General features: G+C 42.1%; 1 protein-coding gene across 2 annotated transcripts in view; it reads right to left on the bottom strand.

Annotated features, from left to right (window-relative positions):
* Window positions 1-1645: 1645 nt before the first annotated feature.
* Window positions 1646-19771, bottom strand: part of LOC137338651 (phosphatidylinositol-3-phosphatase SAC1-B-like) — an 80643-nt gene continuing 62517 nt past the window's right edge. For both annotated transcript variants that reach the window (XM_068001833.1, XM_068001834.1), the window contains 6 exons: window positions 16398-16467; window positions 15828-15900; window positions 13428-13521; window positions 10564-10656; window positions 4775-4832; window positions 1646-3157 (listed from right to left, as the gene is read on the bottom strand). In XM_068001833.1, coding sequence (XP_067857934.1) covers window positions 3021-3157; window positions 4775-4832; window positions 10564-10656; window positions 13428-13521; window positions 15828-15900; window positions 16398-16467 — 525 coding nt within the window. In that variant the 3' untranslated portion in view covers window positions 1646-3020. The remainder of the gene's footprint in view (window positions 3158-4774; window positions 4833-10563; window positions 10657-13427; window positions 13522-15827; window positions 15901-16397; window positions 16468-19771) is intronic.

The raw sequence follows: 19771 nt of genomic DNA, 5'->3' as shown, positions 1-19771 counted from the left end.
AGCCTCTGACCTGCTCTCGTATCGATGGCATTTATGTGGATGGTCCAGTTGAGTTTCTGGTCAATAGTGACCCCCAGGATGATGTTGGTAGGGAGATGGTTAGGCTGTCTCTTGTTGGACGTGGTCATTGCCCGGCACTCATGTGGCACAAATGTTTCTTATGCAAAACTCTGCCTTGTATACTTTTCCCACTCTTCCATCACCCCTTTCCTATACTGGCTGCCCATCCCTAATACATATTCAAAATGCTTGTACTGGTCTATATATCCCTTCACGGCCGTGTCTCATTTTATCTGCAATCTCCTGAAGCCTTATATCCCCTCTTGAAAGCTTCATTCTTTTGACACTGCTTTCTGTTGTTTGGTTTCCAACCTTCTCATTTAATGGGTCATTTTCCATTGTTGCCTCCTTTTGTAAAGGGGAGGGGTATTTAACTCACCAATACCTGGCAGCCTCTTGGTAAACTAAAACACAGTAATTCAGATACTGAATTTGAGTGCAATCATTATACAGTGAAACTTATTTAAACGGACACCTGCAAAAAACAGACACTTTGCATGGTAAAATATACAAGAGGCACTCTGAAACCATGGACACTCGCAAATTACGATCTACAGACAGTCTTCAATACACCAGGCTCTTTTACAACGTAAAAGATGGGACATGCAGGTCAGCGCAAGGCGGCTCTATCTCTGGGATTGAATGCTTGCATGGTTCAATCCCAGGGATAGAGTGGTTTCTCTGCCACTATGGATGCTGAGTAAAGTACTCCCCATTCCACAAAAGTCCTTTCTTTCACAAAACTTGCAGCCACCTTGCGCTGACCTGCACGCACCGACCTCACCAGCTTCCCAAATCAAGGAAAGCATGTGAACAGTGAGAGGGACCATGCTTTCCTGCCCCAGCATCACGTCCATACACTCTTAGCTGCTGGCAGCTCCTCTCCCCCTGACCCTGTCATTCTCTTTCCCACTGCATTTGATGGTAGATCTGCTTTTGAGGAGCTTTGCCTTTGGGGAGTGAAGGTGGATGGATGCCCCGGGTCTCTCTGCTGCTCTACAGGATGATGGACAGGCCTGTGAGTCCCAGCTATCAGTCAGTCATTCTGCAGACTCACTTGCTCAACCAGAAAACTGCAGTTTCACTCCTACACATAATGTGACCTGTTGTGTTCTCCTTTCCAAAAGTTCTCAATCCATTCTAAGACCTGCCTTCGGAAGCTTCAATACACCCACACAACCGGTCATCACATTTCTACTTTTTTTTTGAAACTTTTGACTTCCCTAATGCTGATCAGTAATGAACTGTGTTTCTCGGTTCTATTTAAGTTACACTCTGCTCTGCTTTGAAATGAAACGGAAATTTAGACTGCAAAACGGTTAAGTGAACAGAAATGAACACTGGTGTGTGGGAGGGGGATTCTTAGCATTGGTGCAGCTGATTCGGTGCTGATCACATTTTTACAGTACATACAATGACAATTTTGAAAATAAGGATGCCTGCAAAAGACAGCTGATGCCAGTCCCTAAGGTGTCTGTAATTTACAGGTTTCACTGTATAAGTATATCATGCTGAGCTGAGTTCAAGTCTGTACTGGTGAATGTATAGTGAACAAAACTGAGGAAAAAAAACACTTAATAAAAACTTCATTCTTATTTGGATTTTATTTGTTACTCCAAAAAGGAACACAAGTAACATAACACAGAGCAGGGCGACAATGGAATGGAAATAGTTAGAAAACTGATTACAGTTTCACTTGTATAAATAGAAATAGGCTCCCCACCTCCCCAACACTATGTTTCTAAGTAAATGTCTGACCTAATTTGATACAACAGATTCCACAGTTCAATCCTGAAAGACAATTCTTGCTCTCAATTTGCAAAATACACTGATTGAATCACCCTCTACCTCAATGATTGCACTACAATTTAAAGGCATTTTGCAAATTTGCTGCTCCACTTCAGTTTCAGTCCTGCTTTGTACATCTCCAATAAAGATGTACAGTAAAATGGTTGATAGCATCCATTGCAATTTATTAATGATTTACAGATATATTTAAATGTGTTAAAAAAGACACATGAACAGATAAACTAGGCACTGTTTGGGTGAAAAAAAAGGTGAATCTGAGTGCATTATTTTGCTAATAGCAATGAACATTTCAACAGTTTGTTAATGTTTAAATATTATCTTAATTCTTGATGTAAAGCAGAACAGGTGCTCAAGTAAATTTATGTAGAGGGGCCTTCCTTTACCTAGCTAAGTCATCTCTCTTGGAAGAGCTGATTTCAACATTTTCAACTATGATATAATTATACTGTAATTAATGAAAAGAAAATAACAATGCACAACTGGAGAAAACAAGATATACAGTTGATTCTGAAACATAATACAAATTCCATATTCGTCTAAAATTCACTGTACAGTTTTGCATGTAAATTACAGCCTCCTACCTAAAAGTTATATTTGTTGCAGATAGATGTTTGCACTAAGTTGGAAAGCAGCAGCTTTAAACACTGGACTGAATGAACTGAGGTCATGCAGCAAGTTGATATCCAAACTTTTATATAAAACTTTGAATTCAACAACTTGAAGTCTGGAAGCAATAACTAATTTCCTCAACTATGTTATTGCTACATCACTATTTCATGATATATACAAACAAGCTGACTGGAAAAAGAAAAATACGTCTGTTGCATTTGAACTGATACCCTGTATGATACACCAGAGTTTGTTTTTACACTTTGGACATCAAATCGAACAGTCAGGATAGGAAGATCACACGAACAGGATTTCTTTTTTGTATCACTAGTGTGGTTCTGAAAAATCATTCAGAATGACAAAGAAAGAGAAAGTTTCTAATGGTTAAGGCTGAACGATCTGACTCTGACTGCAGACCATTACCATTAGTTCCACCGTTAGAAATCAATCATAAAAAAGTGTTTGGTGTGGAAAGCAGGTCAGAAGATCCTCCACATTTGCACAGAATCTTGACGGCCAAGCTGCTTTCCACAGGTACAAATTCAGTCCATCTTTTCTTTCTGAACTAGCTTTGGTGCATCAACAAACTCCTTGCCATTGAAGAGTATGACTGCTGCAGTCCCAAAACTCGCACTTCCCCAGAACAGCACATAAGCCAAGGTCTCTGTCCAGGTGTCACCTAATACCAGGTCAAAAAAAATTAAAATAGTTAAGGACTATCATAATTGAAATAGCAGTAACAGATTTTAACAGTGAGAAGCCAGTAACTATGGATGTAATGATTGGATATTTAACAGTAAATTTTCAATTTTAGAGCTAAGCCCAATTAAACATGATAACTACCTCTCAAAGGATGAATTTTTAAATTAATATTGACTGAGAAAACCTGGTAATATTAATGTCATCACACTGCAGCTCTGGTATAATGCACACAGATGTTCCTTCCTGTTTCGCACAGCAAGCACTTCATCATCTCTCCAAATCGACTGGCATAAGTAGTGGAGCCTGCCATTAGTTGCCTGTGCTGTGCACAGACAGCTGAGTGACATTGCATGGAGGAAGCTGGAACTGGGGATGCAGCTAATCATGAACGCTTGTTGAAGTGTTTTATTTGTTCCTTCCAAAATTGCTTTGATCAAACCTTAAATTTTCTAATTATGAACATTTTTATTTCCGACCTGTGAAAGCACAAATTTTACCCGATTTTCTCTGACCCAAATACAACAGAAAAATCAAATCCAAGAATCAGCAGGCATATTCAGCAGCATTTGAACTGATCAACAACTGTGGGTGAAAGACTTTCTGCTCCGTTACCCAGAATAAATAGACAACCTACGTGGACCACAATATATATTTAAAATAAATAAATTCAGGTCAGCATTTTCCCCATTTAATCGATCCCGTTAGCCAATTCTTACAGATTTGTTCAATACAAAGCAACAAGAAACAGCTACTGAACCGCAACCTATAATAACCATGTCTAAGGGAAATAATCGATACAGCATAGTTTTTTTTAAAAAAAGTCCTATTACAATCAAAGCAATATAATAACCACTCCATGGATCAATAAAGTTTATTTCTGCATGGTATTTTATTTTCCAGCATACACGTTATCTTCTGACTATGTAGCAATCAACAATAAAATTCCTATTTGCGTGAGTGCTATTTATGATTGTTCAGACTTGCAATTAGTGAGGGGCCATCTTCTCCTGCCAGGAAGAAGTCAAACTATCACTTAAAATCACTCTGTTCCACCCGTCTTCTCTTAGTTTTCCTTGTCCTCCTATTTTCTTCTCTATTTTAAATTTTATTATTTATGTATGTTCTCAATTTTTTATTGCATATTATTTATCTACTTTGTTTTTAATTTAGCCATCTTGGCTGGAATTTCCTCAGAGCTGCTCCCACTCCGCCGCCATAGCTTCACTGGAAGCCCATTTACCCACCATCCATTTTGAAAGTGGAACCAGTATCATTTAAAATCAGTCTCTGGCTGAAAACCAGTTTTAACCGTTGCCTCTTTAACCAGTCAAGAGATAAATTGCTGCAGTTTTGCCTAAGCATACTAGAAGGATTATAGATAAAACTTCTGACAAGTTCTTCAGGCAGACCCAGAAAGTACAAAGTTCTCAAACACATACAGTAACTTGGCAGCAGCGCTCCAAGGAAAAAGCAAACCCTGAACTTTAGACTTTATGCACTTGACTTAATTGTTTAATTGAAGTTGTATCCCAAAATGCAGGAAAGAAATAACATTTGTGTCCCTTATTACCTCTCATTTCAACTTTTTACTTACCTGCCATAAGTAGGCAGATGATACACATAGAGAAAGCCACTACCATAATTATAGGCAGCTGTGAAAGAATAAAAGTGAAAATTAAATTTACCATATGAAATAGTTTTCTCGACCAGGTTTCTTTAAATACTAATGCTGAACTTACAATATTCCCGTTGGTGCTTGGAAATGATCAGTGTAAAGAATTTCAGTGTGACTAAATAACAGACTTCAGGAGGACATAGACAGACTGGTGAAATGGGAAGACACATGGCAGATGAAATTTAACACAGAGAAGTGTGAAATGATACATTTTGGTACGAAGAATGAGAGGCAATACAAACTAAATGGAACAATTTTAAAGGGGGTACAGGAACTGAGAGACCTGGGAGTGTATGTACACAAATCTTTGAAAGTGGTAGGACAAGTTGAGAAGTCTGTTAAAAAAGCATATGGGATCCTGGGCTTTATTAATAGACATGATGTGGAGATGCCGGTGATGGACTGGGGTTGACAATTGTAAACAATTTTACAACACCAAGTTATAGTCCAGCAATTTTATTTTAAATTCACAAGCTTTCGGAGATTTTCTCCTTCCTCAGGTAAATGTTTCAAGATCTCCTTGAAGCCTACGCATTTATACATATTGAATAATACATGGTGTTTACAGACTGCCCCTGCAACTGCCCGTTGCCAAGGCAATCACCGTGTTCAGACAGAGAGGTGTCATCTGCAGAACCCCCGAATACACATTCAACAAAAAAACAAACAGGGAAAAAAAACAGAGAAAAAAAACAGAGAGAGGCAGAAACATCCGGAAGGCAGAGAGAGCCAGCAAATGACCCATTATATTAAAAACAGATAACATTTGTTCGCTGGTGGGGTAACGTGTAGCGTGACATGAACCCAAGATCCCGGTTGAGGCCGTCCTCATGGGTGCGGAACTTGGCTATCAATTTCTGCTCGACGATTTTGCGTTGTCGTGTGTCTCGAAGGCCGCCTTGGAGTACGCTTACCCGAAGGTCGGTGGATGAATGTCCATGACTGCTGAAGTGTTCCCCGACTGGGAGGGAACCCTCCTGTTTGGCGATTGTTGCGCGGTGTCCGTTCATCCGTTGTCGCAGCGTCTGCATGGTCTCGCCAATGTACCATGCTCTGGGGCATCCTTTCCTGCAACGTATGAGGTAGACAACGTTGGCCGAGTCACAGGAGTATGAACCATGCACCTGGTGGGTGGTGTCATCTCGTGTGATGGTGGTATCTGTGTCGATGATCTGGCATGTCTTGCAGAGGTTACCGTGGCAGGGTTGTGTGGCGTCGTGGACGCTGTTCTCTTGAAAGCTGGGTAGTTTGCTGCGAACGATGGTCTGTTTGAGGTTGGGTGGCTGTTTAAAGGCGAGTAGTGGAGGTGTGGGGATGGCCATAGCGAGGTGTTTGTCCTCATTGATGACATGTTGAAGGCTGCGGAGAACATGGCGTAGTTTCTCCGCTCCGGGGAAGTACTGGACGACAAAGGGTACTCTGTTGGTTGCGTCCCGTGTTAGTCTCCTGAGGAGGTCTATGCGATTTTTTGCTGTGGCCCGTCGGAACTGTCGATCGATGAGTCGAGCGTCATATCCCGTTCTTACTAGGGCGTCTTTCAGCGTCTGTAGGTGTCCATCGCGTTCCTCCTCGTCTGAGCAGACCCTGTGTATTCGCAGGGCCTGTCCATAGGGGATGGCCTCTTTGACGTGGTTAGGGTGGAAGCTGGAAAAGTGGAGCATCGTGAGGTTGTCCGTGGGCTTGCGGTAGAGTGAGGTGCTGAGGTGCCCATCTTTGATGGAGATTCGTGTGTCCAAGAAAGAAACTGATTCTGAGGAGTAGTCCATGGTGAGCTTGATGGTGGGATGGAACTTGTTGATGTTATCGTGTAGTCTCTTTAGTGATTCCTTGCCGTGGAACCATAGAAAGAAAATGTCGTCGATGTATCTGGTGTATAGTGTTGGTTGGAGGTCTTGTGCAGTGAAGAAGTCCTGCTCGAACTTGTGCATGAAAATGTTGGCGTATTGGGGTGCGAATTTGGTCCCCATGGCTGTTCCGTGTGTTTGGGTAAAGAACTGGTTATCGAAGGTGAAGACATTGTGATCCAGGATGAAGCGGATGAGTTGTAGGATGGCTTCCGGAGATTGGCTGTTGTTGGTGTTGAGTATTGATGCTGTCGCAGCGATGCCGTCATCGTGGGGGATACTGGTGTATAGTGCCGAGACGTCCATCGTGGTGAGAAGTGTTCCTGGTTCAACTGGTCCGTGGGTACTGAGTTTTTGTAGGAAGTCTGTAGTGTCGCGACAGAAGCTGGGGGTTCCCTGTACGATGGGTTTCAGGATGCCCTCGATGTATCCAGAGAGGTTCTCACACAGGGTTCCGTTGCCTGATACGATGGGACGTCCGGGTGTGTTGGCTTTGTGTATCTTTGGGAGGCAGTAGAAGTCTCCCACGCGGGGATTACGTGGGATGAGAATGCGTAGGATGCTTTGAAGGTCTGGATCGAAGGTCTTGATCAGTTTGTTGAGCTGGTGGGTGTGTTCTTTGGTCGGATCTGCGGGTAACCGTCTGTAGTGTTCCTGGTTGTCCAGTTGTCGGTATGCTTCTTTGCAATAGTCTGTTCTGTTCTGTATGACTATGGCTCCTCCTTTGTCCGCTGGTTTGATGACGATGTTGCGGTTGGTCTTGAGAGCGTTGATGGCGTTGCGTTGTGCTCGGGTGACATTCTGGACTGTCTTCTGAGTGCGGCTGATGAATCTGGCATTGACGCATTTCCTGACAGCTTGAGCATACATGTCCAGCTGAGGGCAGCGACCCTCCGGAGGAGTCCAGTTTGACTCTTTCCTCTTCGGTTGCTGTACCGCGGATCCCTCTGTCTGCTGTTCCGGATCGTCGATTGTCTCATTGGGTTCGCTGCTGAAATCTTGGGGTTTGTGGTAGAATTCCCGGAGCCTCATTCTCCTGATGAATTCCTCTGTGTCCGCCGCGAGACTAGTGGGGTCCATTTTGGTAGTGGGGCAGAAATTGAGCCCTCGGCTGAGAACTTCGATTTTGTCTGGTTGAAGGGTGTGGTCGGATAAATTGACAATAGACTTCCCTGTGGTTGCAACCGTGGTACCAGGGGAAGCTTGGTCGTTGCTGGTGGTGATGCCGAGTTTCTCAAGCTTCCTGCTCTTGGTTTTCATGTAGGCAGCGTAGTTCCGTTGCCTCGTCTGTTTGGCGGTATAACGTAGCTGGTCTGCTGTGTCCTGAGTACAGGTTGAGAGTATGGACTCTATCTTGGTTTCGAGGTTGTGGCGTCTGCTGTAGAGTTGGTGTATGAGATGGTTGCGGAGTGTGCGAGAGGTACGGCGGCAGAGTCTCTCAGCGTAATCCGAGTTGTATGTGGACTTGAGTGGGTTCGTGATCTGGAGTCCTTTCGGGATCTTGTCTGCTTTCTTGCAGCTCTGTAAAAACTTGATGTCTGTGTCTAAATGCGCGATCTTCTTGGATATCCTTTCCACTGTGAGCCGGCAGTTTCTCCGCAGCCTTCAACATGTCATCAATGAGGACAAACACCTCGCTATGGCCATCCCCACACCTCCACTACTCGCCTTTAAACAGCCACCCAACCTCAAACAGACCATCGTTCGCAGCAAACTACCCAGCTTTCAAGAGAACAGCGTCCACGACGCCACACAACCCTGCCACGGTAACCTCTGCAAGACATGCCAGATCATCGACACAGATACCACCATCACACGAGATGACACCACCCACCAGGTGCATGGTTCATACTCCTGTGACTCGGCCAACGTTGTCTACCTCATACGTTGCAGGAAAGGATGCCCCAGAGCATGGTACATTGGCGAGACCATGCAGACGCTGCGACAACGGATGAACGGACACCGCGCAACAATCGCCAAACAGGAGGGTTCCCTCCCAGTCGGGGAACACTTCAGCAGTCATGGACATTCATCCACCGACCTTCGGGTAAGCGTACTCCAAGGCGGCCTTCGAGACACACGACAACGCAAAATCGTCGAGCAGAAATTGATAGCCAAGTTCCGCACCCATGAGGACGGCCTCAACCGGGATCTTGGGTTCATGTCACGCTACACGTTACCCCACCAGCGAACAAATGTTATCTGTTTTTAATATAATGGGTCATTTGCTGGCTCTCTCTGCCTTCCGGATGTTTCTGCCTCTCTCTGTTTTTTTTCTCTGTTTTTTTTCCCTGTTTGTTTTTTTGTTGAATGTGTATTCGGGGGTTCTGCAGATGACACCTCTCTGTCTGAACACGGTGATTGCCTTGGCAACGGGCAGTTGCAGGGGCAGTCTGTAAACACCATGTATTATTCAATATGTATAAATGCGTAGGCTTCAAGGAGATCTTGAAACATTTACCTGAGGAAGGAGAAAATCTCCGAAAGCTTGTGAATTTAAAATAAAATTGCTGGACTATAACTTGGTGTTGTAAAATTGTTTACATTTATTAATAGAGGCAGAGTACACAAAAGCAAGGAAGTTATGCTAAACCTTTATAAAACACAGGTTGGGCCTCAGCTGGAGTATTGTGTTCAATTCTGGGCACTACACTTTAGGAAAGATGTGAAGGCCTTGGAGAGGGTGCAGAAGAGATTTACTAGAATGGTATCAGGGATGAGGGACTTCAGTTATGTGGAGAGACTGGAGAAACTGGGGTTGTTCTCCTTACTGCAGAGAAGGTTAAGGGGAGATTTGATAGAGGTGTTCAAAACCATGAAGGGTTTTGATACAGTAAATAAAGAGAAGCTGTTTCCAGTGGCAGAAGGGACGGTAACCAGAGGACACAGATTTAAAATGAATGGCAAAAGAACCAGGGGCAACATGATGAAACATGGTTTTTTATGCAGAGTATTATGATGATCTGGAATGCACTGCCTGAAAGGGTGGTGGAATCAAATTCAATAATAACTTTCAAAAGGGAATTGGATAAATACATGAAGGGAAAAAAATTACAGTGTTATGGGGAAAGAGCAGGGGAATGGGTCTAATTGGATAGCTGTGTCAAAGAGCCATAATGGGCCAAAAGACCTCCTTCTGCGCTGTAAGATTCTATGATACTATGACTGCTTCTTCAGACTGATATTGAAAGAGCACTGGTGCTCGCTGTCTGAGTTCAAGACTTATTGAAGCTGCTTTATTTAACAAGTCATTCTCAAAACTGCAACAGAATTTCCTGTGCTATTACCTCTTCATCTCCACCCTTTGCTTCAGATCAGCATTCCTCCTGTGCAACTGCTTAGCTTGTACCAGGTCAGGACTGCCTTCCACCTTATCACATATAATTAACTAACCACCATCAATTCTGAGTTTGAGATTCTTCAGTAGACCTGTGAAATACTATCTATAGCAATTAAATACTGTGATAACTATGCTAATGGGGTTTTAAGGCCACAGATTAAGCAAATACATCACTGAATACATCAAACGAATCATTGCAGGAGAGGAAATACCAATTTTATTTTGTTACTGATCTAAAGGACCGAAATTGAACAGCTAACTGATTCATTACAGCTTGCCCAAGGTAATGATGTGATTACTGTTACAGACATTCCATATTTCAACAAACCTCTCCCATATTAAAAAAAACATCAAGCTAATCGATGTGCAGGCAAGACCGCCTGAAATCTCAGTAAAGGTGCCTACCCTCGCCAAGAGTATATCAGTTATAAGACTGTAACAGTGTTATACAGATTCAAACTGTAACCAAAGCATTACTCAACAATAAATTGTTTATTAAAATGAATGGTCATCTCCAAACTCACCGCTAGGAACCTCCACTCTTTCTGGTCATGTAAAAGAACCAAAGTATCAGCCTCATCCACAACATAGTTTCCAAGAAACAGGTCTATTGAATCCTGGAACAGTAATAAAGTACAGAATGCATTAACAAATAGAAAAACAGTTTTATATTTTTGAGAAATATAGGTAAAGAGCTACAGCCCATTGGACAGGATATCACAAAAGCTAAAGCAGTAGGAGAGACGATGAGGTAAATCAAGTAGTAGTGAGGTGATGTAAAACTTGGGTTTTAAAAGATTGACAATTATTAGAAAAAGGAAAGACTGAGGAAGAAAGGTTTTTGAGATCTTGGGAAAAGAATAAGTTACAGTAACAGTGTCTCAGTCTTAGTTTCAACAATAAGCACGTAGAGACGGAAGAGTGTATAAGATGGCACATTTGAAGCTTACGACCGCATTATATAGAGATAGTCAAGAAAAATTGAAACTGGGGCAAGGCTGGAGGCTAGAAGTGAGAGAAAAATCATCTAGTAGATGACCAACTATTATATCCTGTCCAGCAGTGAAAGTCAAATGCTAGAAGAACCTTCCTAGATAATGGGATCAATATTCAAGTCTTGGACAAAATTGGGGTTTAAAGGGAAAAAAGTGTTGTCGAGTAATAAAGAAATGTTTGGCATTAAAGTGGAAATCAAGCTTCTTGGAGACAGCGTTATCAATAGAAGAGAATTCCATTTAAGACCAGTGGGAGTAATGGGCCAAGAACAATGAGATAAAGGATTAAATGTGGAGCCATCAAAAGTAAGGGACGGTAATAGTTAGTTGGATTTTTCAGAATCTGTTGAATAAAATAAAATCAATCAGTTAAATGCCAAAGGAGAAAAAAAGAATGGGCACAACCCCATATCAGAACAGTACTTCGCTTGGTGACTGTAGGTGGAAGGGAATACTGAATATTGGAATCTCATGGTTAGATGTTCTGGAAAAGAATAATTAGTGCAGGAGACAGTTCTTATTTCAACAGAGAGGAAAGAGAGGAAAGTTCAGAGAAGGAACCACCTTAGCAGTATCAACAAAGTAGAGTGAGATAAGAAAGATTTTAGGGGAGAGAGAGAGAGAGGCTGGAAGTGAGAGATTTTTTTTCCTGTACCCTACCTTGAACTGCAAGGGGAGTACCGGAGAAACCTCTGCAGATATGGGATCAGTATTAAGTCGTGAATGGAATGAACTTCATAGAGCATTAAGAATTGTTGAAAAGCAATTAAGCCTTGGTTCAAAGGAGAAAACCAAGCTTCTTGGTGACAGTTTCAGCAATGGAGGAGATATGCAAGTCCAAGTTAAGATCAGAATTGACAGTGAGAACAAGGACATGAGTAGATGGAGGAATAAATATGGTTATCAGAAGGTGAGCAGTGATAGTCGTTGATTGGACTTGCAAGAGACTTGAAATTATGGGGGTAAAATTTAACTTCGGCGGGGGCGTAAATGGGTAGTAGTGGATCAGCCACCCGATTTACACCCCACCTAATTTTCCTTCCCCATCTGAAGTTGAATTTTACCCCCATATCTTCAAAAAAATTGAAAGCATGGAATGAGAAAGTCCACTTTAGCTCATCAAATTTGTTCCTTCCAGATCATGTAGCATCTTCTCTATCAAGATTCTACCTAATCCGTTTAGTTTCCTGAAGAGCATCTGCAAAGCTTTTCCTTACTCCAAAAAGAAATCATATGTATCTAGCTATCGGGGTAATTTTCGTCTTCACCTCTCGGGTGGTAAAGCTTCAAATTGTATATCAGTATTTTCCGCAATACAAGGACTGGGATGGCACGATGACAAAAGTTATTGGAGCTCCATGAAGGGGTCAGATATTGGCCCATTGTTGCTCATGCAATGCCTTACTTTAATGAAACTCCCTTGCAATATACTGGACCATCTTGTGCTTTCTGTAAACACCAATAAGAGCAAGTTGATCTAAACACAGAAAAGCAGAACGGTACACATTTTGTACTACAACAGTCAATGGGGCACATTTCTTCAGGGTAAGTATTGTCAACTGCATTTCATTTTAAAGAGACTCCTACCTCCAAATGAACATTTCACAGAAGCAGACATTCCTTATTGATGTCAAGTTTGGGAATCCTTCACAACATCCACTAGCTACCTTTGAGTGCTAATATTTATAGACTGACTATGAGCAGCATTTCTTTTTAGTAGCAGTTCTTACTTGGCTATGCAGTAGGTAGCTCAGGAGATAGCAAAATTCAACTATTTCACAATAAGAAAAAAAAAGCCAGCTGCAAAAATCAATCGAGTTTAGTTAGGCAGTAACATTTTTCAATTTGGTGTGATAAAGTGTCCCACCCCCAAAAGAAATGTTCAAAAGGATGCTAATGTAGTCAACCTTTAGTTGTCTGGACTCTTGTGCATCCGCCCCTCCCTTTGCCACACCATTGGTAGTTGTGTCTTCAGCCACCTAGGCCCCATGTTCTGGAATTTTCTCTGTACACCCCACTGCCTCTCTACCTTCCTGTCCTCCTTCAAGACCTTCCGAGAAAGCCATCTTTTTGACCAAGTTTTTGGTAGCCTCACCTAATATCTTCTTTGGCTTAGCGTCCATTTTTCTGATTATGCCTCTGTGAAGCGCATGGGATGTTTTTCTACATGACAGGTGTTATATAAATGCAAGCTGTTTCTGTTGTTGAAACGCTGCTATCTATTTATCAGCAAGACATAGCTTTCTTGGGCTACCTCAGATAGATTTTAAAATACATTCCAAAAGAAGGATTCAAGTAACAATAAAAAAAACAATAATCTATTTAAAATGGCCAACACACAGTTGTTGCTGGGCAAGATCCATGTGAAAGTAATGCAGAGAAGCGTGTGTTACCTGTCTAAATCCATCAGAAAAGTTATTTTTGTAGTATCTTATCATTGAGTTCCATCCATCAATTACAAGACCCCATTTGGTTCTCTTTCCAGTCCTAAAGAAAACATGTGAAGGATAAAATAAATTTATTAAAACAATAGATATTTATGCTGAAAATATCTAAATCGTAACTGGGCAGCAGTTATTTTAAAATAAAAAGGCAAAATGTCTAGCGTTTGGCAGCAGTATACTATTTAACTCTGAAGATGACAACATGCCATCTTGGAAAGATTTTACTTCCTTGTTATGCTCATTTCTATTCTTAAATAATTCAGGCAATGTAGCTCCCCATGTCAACACCAGGCAGGTCCTAAAGTGTGGCAAGACAGCTCTTGATGTCTTCTCGAAACCTATTCCAGATATTCCAGGATAGCACTTCATTTTCCCAACTAGTTATCCTATCTTCTGAATGCTAATTCTACGAGCAACTAATAATTGAATTAACAGTATTTGTAGCTTATGGACTGGACTGCACTGCACATAACATCTGAGTCACCGAGTAGAAAGCAACTGACTGGAGCACATGCATTTCCAATATTTACACGCACGTATCTAAATATCTTTTCAGAAAGATACTACCCTGGAGCACCAAAGGACATAGAAGTTTCTCGTATGCGAGACACTATCACTATTGAATAATCTGCAGCATCCGCTTTATGAAATACTTTTATATTTGAGGGCTATTCAGACTCATCTTGGATCATGCAGAGCCTGGAACCCCAGAGGTGGGGCTATTCCAATCTCCACTACCATGTGAAAGTGGTCAATTCTCACTTGGCCAGGGAGCTTGTATCAGTCCTTCCCAGTTGCAAATTCAGCCATACTCGCTACAAAAGCATTAATACTAAAAATATGATCAACTGAGATGTTGCCTCAAATGCTACAGGTCTACATAGCCATTATTTTTAAATTAACTTTAATTGGGAAACCTTAAAAAGCAGACAGTGACATCCACTGATATCTGTAGATTCTTTTTTGTGAATGTGCTCTTCAAATGAGGGTTGAGAAATGAATCACTGACAAATGAGAAACTTTACCACTTTCTTACCCAGCGTCATACTTAAGTACTCTCAAATCAGGTGTGTCAATCTCAAACAAGGAGTAAAGCTCCCTTTACTTTTCGCCAACATTGTGCCTTTACACCAACTGCAGTAAAGCACCCCTAGTGCACCAATATCATTTTTCCACTTTGGGCCTCAAATGAGTGTGCCAGATGGTGAGCAACCTATCACTGTCGAACTGCACCCACAGCAATTTCCCTGCCTTGCTTCCCCCGGTGGATTTGCATTTCTTGCTGAAACTGTCAATATAACTTTGGACCAGGGAGATGTTTCACCTACCCACCACCACCCCGCCACCCCCACTCCTAGAAGTCGTCAATCACCAGGACTTTGAACAGGTGGTCATTCAGCCTCAAGCATCCACTTTCGAACCTGGCTCAAACATCAGCCTTCCTTAGCCACACACGTGAAAAAAATCTTAATTCTAAATATCAAGGGTCAGAATTCTTATTTAATGGCATGAACTGTGCAAAGCACCGGAAAAAAAAAAACTATTTCCGATTTCCTCCCACCCCACCTATTTGTAAATTTTCTGTCTGGTTGCCGTGTGGCATGGGTTGCTGTGATGCCGTGTGCATTGTACTTCCACAGGAGTAAAGTGAAAACTACAAATCTCATGATTTGTTTCCACTTGTGGGCAAGTCCAGAACATAAATAGAAGATAGCCACTAACAGATCAAATAGAGTTTAGGAAGAGTTTCTTTACACAGCGGAGAATGTGGAACTCACTGTCACGTGCAGTGGCTGAAGCAAATAGCGTTGCTGCATTTAAAGGGAAGCTTGATGCATACATGAGGGAGAAGGGAATAGAGGGATACAGAGCAGTGGGAGCAGGTAATTAGCGTGGGACAAAGCTCATGTGGAGCATAAACACCGACATACACCAGTTAGGATGAACAGCCTGTTTTTGTGCTGTAGATTCTATGTAATTCTATGAAGCATTTCTTTCACATGTGTTTAGATTCCTTATTGGATCCAACTAGTAAAGCATGATAGTAGGAAAAGAAATATCAACTAAGAACAGATTTAATGTGTCACCATAAACATTTACTGTGATGCCCTATACACAAACCTTTTAATTATACAGACTAATAGATACTTCTTCTAAAAAGGTAGAAAAAGCACTCATAATGCCATTTTCACAAAAGCCAAAGTCACTCAATGGAATATTTTTTCATAACCCACAGCTCAAGTTGCTGTCCCTGCTCCCCTCCCCCCTTTGCATATGAACATTTAGTTGCAAACAAATCAAGGTGAAAACTAACCATAACAGTCAGAATTAATGCTCAGAGATAATTACCTTGTAAAGTCCGTCTTTAAGGCCCCAGTTCCAGCATACTGTTTGGCACATGCATTTGCATTATCAGCCCATGCTGTGGACAAATCAAATTATCGCTGAGCTCCAGCACTTCAGTCAGCAAAAGTAACAATTTCGAAGTATTCAGTAAAAGTAACAATTACTAGATTTTATTTTTAAAAGGTAGGTTTTCCTATCAACTTTTCTCTGCCAATTTACTCCCCTCTCGTGAAGGCATAAACTCCATGCTGGTATATGGTTCCTTGGGCATCCTCTGGTTCTTGGTCTAAATGGACAATACTTACATTGTCCCTGACAGTGAGTGCGGAAGCATCACAGTCATTCCCATCCTATTCTCACCCAGTGTCCAAGCACACGTGCATCTAGCAGGCAGCGATGGATAGCAATCAGAAGCAGGAACTCTTCCACCCTAACCCAGGGGTATCAGCACAGACCAGGAGTCAAACCTGGAACCTTCCTGGTATGAATGGTTCAGCAATTCACTGGATAAACTCACTGTTTTGTATTACAAGACTGCAGCAAATAGGTTTTGAAAACTGAATTTAAACTCACCATTTTTGTAAATCTTTTCAAACTCTGCTTGTTCTTCAATTCTTTGGCCAACATGAAGAACACCAAGCCTCTAAACCAGATAGAAAGAAATAACATTTTAATAATGCATTGTATAACTGGTGATGAATTTGTTAATATATATTTTAAAAAGAATGTAATAATACATTGAACCTATGGGTCACTTTGGATCTACCTTCTCTGGTTTTAAATTGAGATGCTCTCAATAAAGAATAAATGCACTCTTACGATGTGGCTCTGAACCGTATGGATCAGGGTCCCACGTTTACTCCCTGGGAGTTTGTCTGTTTGAGCCAGATTACACCACCTCAATTGATCTCCATTTTTCAGATTAAGGAGTTGGAAGGATGCTCCAGATCACTATTCAGTGAACATCTGCTGGAAGTGCATGTGCACAGACACGAGTGGTCTTGGCCATGGTGGCCTCATGGCTGAATTTTTTTTTATTTGTTCATGGGATGTGGACGTCGCCAGCAAGGCCAGCATTTATTGCCCATCCCTAATTGCCCTTGAGAAGGTGGTGGTGAGCCGCCTTCTTGAACCGCTGCAGTCCGTGTAGTGAAGGTTTTCCCACAGTGCTGTTAGGTAGGGAGTTCCAAGACTTTGACCCAGCGACGATGAAGGAACAGCGATATATTTCCAAGTCGGGATGGTGTGTGACTTGGAGGGGAACGTGCAGGTGGTGGTGTTCTCATGTGCCTGCTGCTCTTGTCCTTCTAGGTGGTACAGGTCGTGGTGCTGGCGAAGCAGCCTTGGTGAGTTGCTGCAGTGCATCTTGTAGATGGTACACACTGCAGCCATGATGCGCCGGTGGTGAAGGGAGCGAATGTTTAGGGTGGTGGATGGGGTGCTAATCAAGTGGGCTGCTTTGTCCTGGATGGCGTCGAGCTTCTTGAGTGTTGTTGGAGCTTCACTCATCCAGGCAAGTGGAGAGTATTCCATCAAACTCCCATCATGTGCCTTGTAGATGGTGGAAAGGCTTTGGTGAGTCAGGAGGTGAGTCACTTGCCACAGAATACCCAGCCTCTGACATGCTCTTGTAGCCACAGTATATATGTGGCTGGTCCAGTTAAGTTTCTGGTCAATGGTGACCCCTAGGATGTTGATGGTGGGGGTATTCGGTGATGGTAATGCCGTTGAATGTCATGGGGAGGTGGTTAGACACTTTCTTGTTGGAGATGGTCATTGCCTGGCACAAATGTTACTTGCCACTTATCAGCCCAAGCCTGGATGTTGTCCAGGTCTTGCTGCATGCGGGCTCGGACTGCTTCATTATTTGAGGAGTTGCGAATGGAACTGAACACTGTGCAATCGTCAGCAAACGTCCCCATTTCTGACTTTATGATGGGGGGGGAAGATCATTGATGAAGCAGCTGAAGATGGTTGGGCCTAGGACACTGCCCTGAGGAACTCCTGCAGCAATGTCCTGGGGCTGAGATGATTGGCCTCCAACAACCACTACCATCTTCCTTTGTGCTAGGTATGACTCCAGCCACTGGAGAGTTTTGCCTGATGCCCACTGACTTCAATTTTACGAGGGCTCCTTGGTGCCACACTCGGTCAAATGCTGCCTTAATGTCAAGGGCAGTCACTCTCACCTCACTTCTGGAATTCAGCTCTTTTGTCCATGTTTGGACCAAGGTTGTAATGAGGTCTGGAGCTCTGTGGTCCTGGCGGAAACCAAACTGAGCATCGGTGAGCAGGTTATTGGTGAGTATGTGATGCTTGATAGCACTGTTGACGACACCTTCCATCACTTTGCTGATGATTAAGAGTAGACCGATGGGGTGGTAATTGACTGGATTGGATTTGTCCTGCTTTTTGTGGGCAGGACATACCTGGGCAATTTTCCACATTGTCGGGTAAATGCCAATGTTGTAGCTGTACTGGAATAGTTTGGCCAGATGTGCGGCTAGTTCTGGAGCACAAGTCTTCATCACTACAGCCGGGATGTGGTCAGGGCCCATAGTCTTTGTTGTATCCAGTGGACACAGACACTGCTGACAATTGCCTGCTGACACTGAATGCTCAGGTCCACACCTGAGAAAGGGCTAGGTGTGTCAGGTACCAGAGGGCCTCTGCTACCAGAGTAACCATCCTCCAGCATCAAGTCACTGCCTTCAGCAGAGATAGGACAAAGGCAGCAAAATTGGAGGGAAAAAATTAACTGCAGGAGTTGAGAGAGTATCTAAATAATAGAATGGAAGGAAGTTGCTTAATTTATTTCCTAACATCTTATGATGTGCTGCAGCAGAACTTAATATATTATGGTTTGTTATGATAAGTACAGTTTACTCCATTAATACTGAAAATAACAGACTGCAAAAATTCCCTGTTAACTAACTGTAAATGATGTCGCAAACTTGTGGCAGGTTACTATAATCATTAATCCTTAAGCACAAACACATCAGCTGTTGAAATTGTCACTGGTAAAAGGACTTAACACAGAAAAACACCCTGGATTGACTTCATGGAAGTAATGCAAACGCAAGAATCAGATGTACTGTAAAGTGAAGCTCGTACAATTTAATCACATTGCCTCCTCAATTGAGTTACGGATTTGCAAGCATTTGCAGACATACATTTTTCTTATAAATAATGTTTTGATATTAAAATGCAAATATTTCCTTCTAATTTTGTACTGCCCATCATTTGACATTGCATCTCTGAATGCACCACAAAATTCTAAATGATTTTAAAAACACACATGTACATTCTTTATTACACATGAAAATGGATGGTTATTGGATGAATTTCAGACATGTAAGGAGTCTGCAAATTCACGAGAGCATCTAAATGTGTAATTCATTCACAGCCGTCCATCATTCAATGTTGATACTGCAGCAATTGTTATTTACTATATCATCTAGTAAGATATGTCAAACTTGTATATTGTGAACACATTAGAAATAATAGTTTATGAACACTATTCAGGGAGGTGTGTAACGAGACAAGACATCAATCGACCAAATCTTAATGCAGGGGCTAATTACTTACCTGTACAAGAGCTTCAGGTAATTGTTTTTGTTAATCAATTGGTTTCTGAAATAATTCAGCTTTACAGTGCTTTTTTCTGGAGCCCCCTATTTATCAACTTCAAATACTAAACTGAGCAGACATATTCTGGGGGAATTCAGCACCCAAAATAGAGAAACATTGGGTTGCCATCTGTCCAGCTTGGGTGCAGAGTCACTTTTGAAAATCATCAATATCGTCAATTTTGAGAATCAGCAATAGTATTGCATGTCTGGCATATATTTGTGGCAGTCGCCTGATGTTTGACATTGCTAAGTGTATGAGTAAACTCAAAGCAAGTAGCACATAACAGTCTAGAATGTGATTAGAATCTTTTTCAA

The sequence above is a fragment of the Heptranchias perlo genome, chromosome 2, assembly GCF_035084215.1.
Source record: "Heptranchias perlo isolate sHepPer1 chromosome 2, sHepPer1.hap1, whole genome shotgun sequence".
NCBI lineage: Eukaryota > Metazoa > Chordata > Chondrichthyes > Hexanchiformes > Hexanchidae > Heptranchias > Heptranchias perlo.
This window is presented reverse-complemented; position numbering and strand designations above follow the sequence as displayed.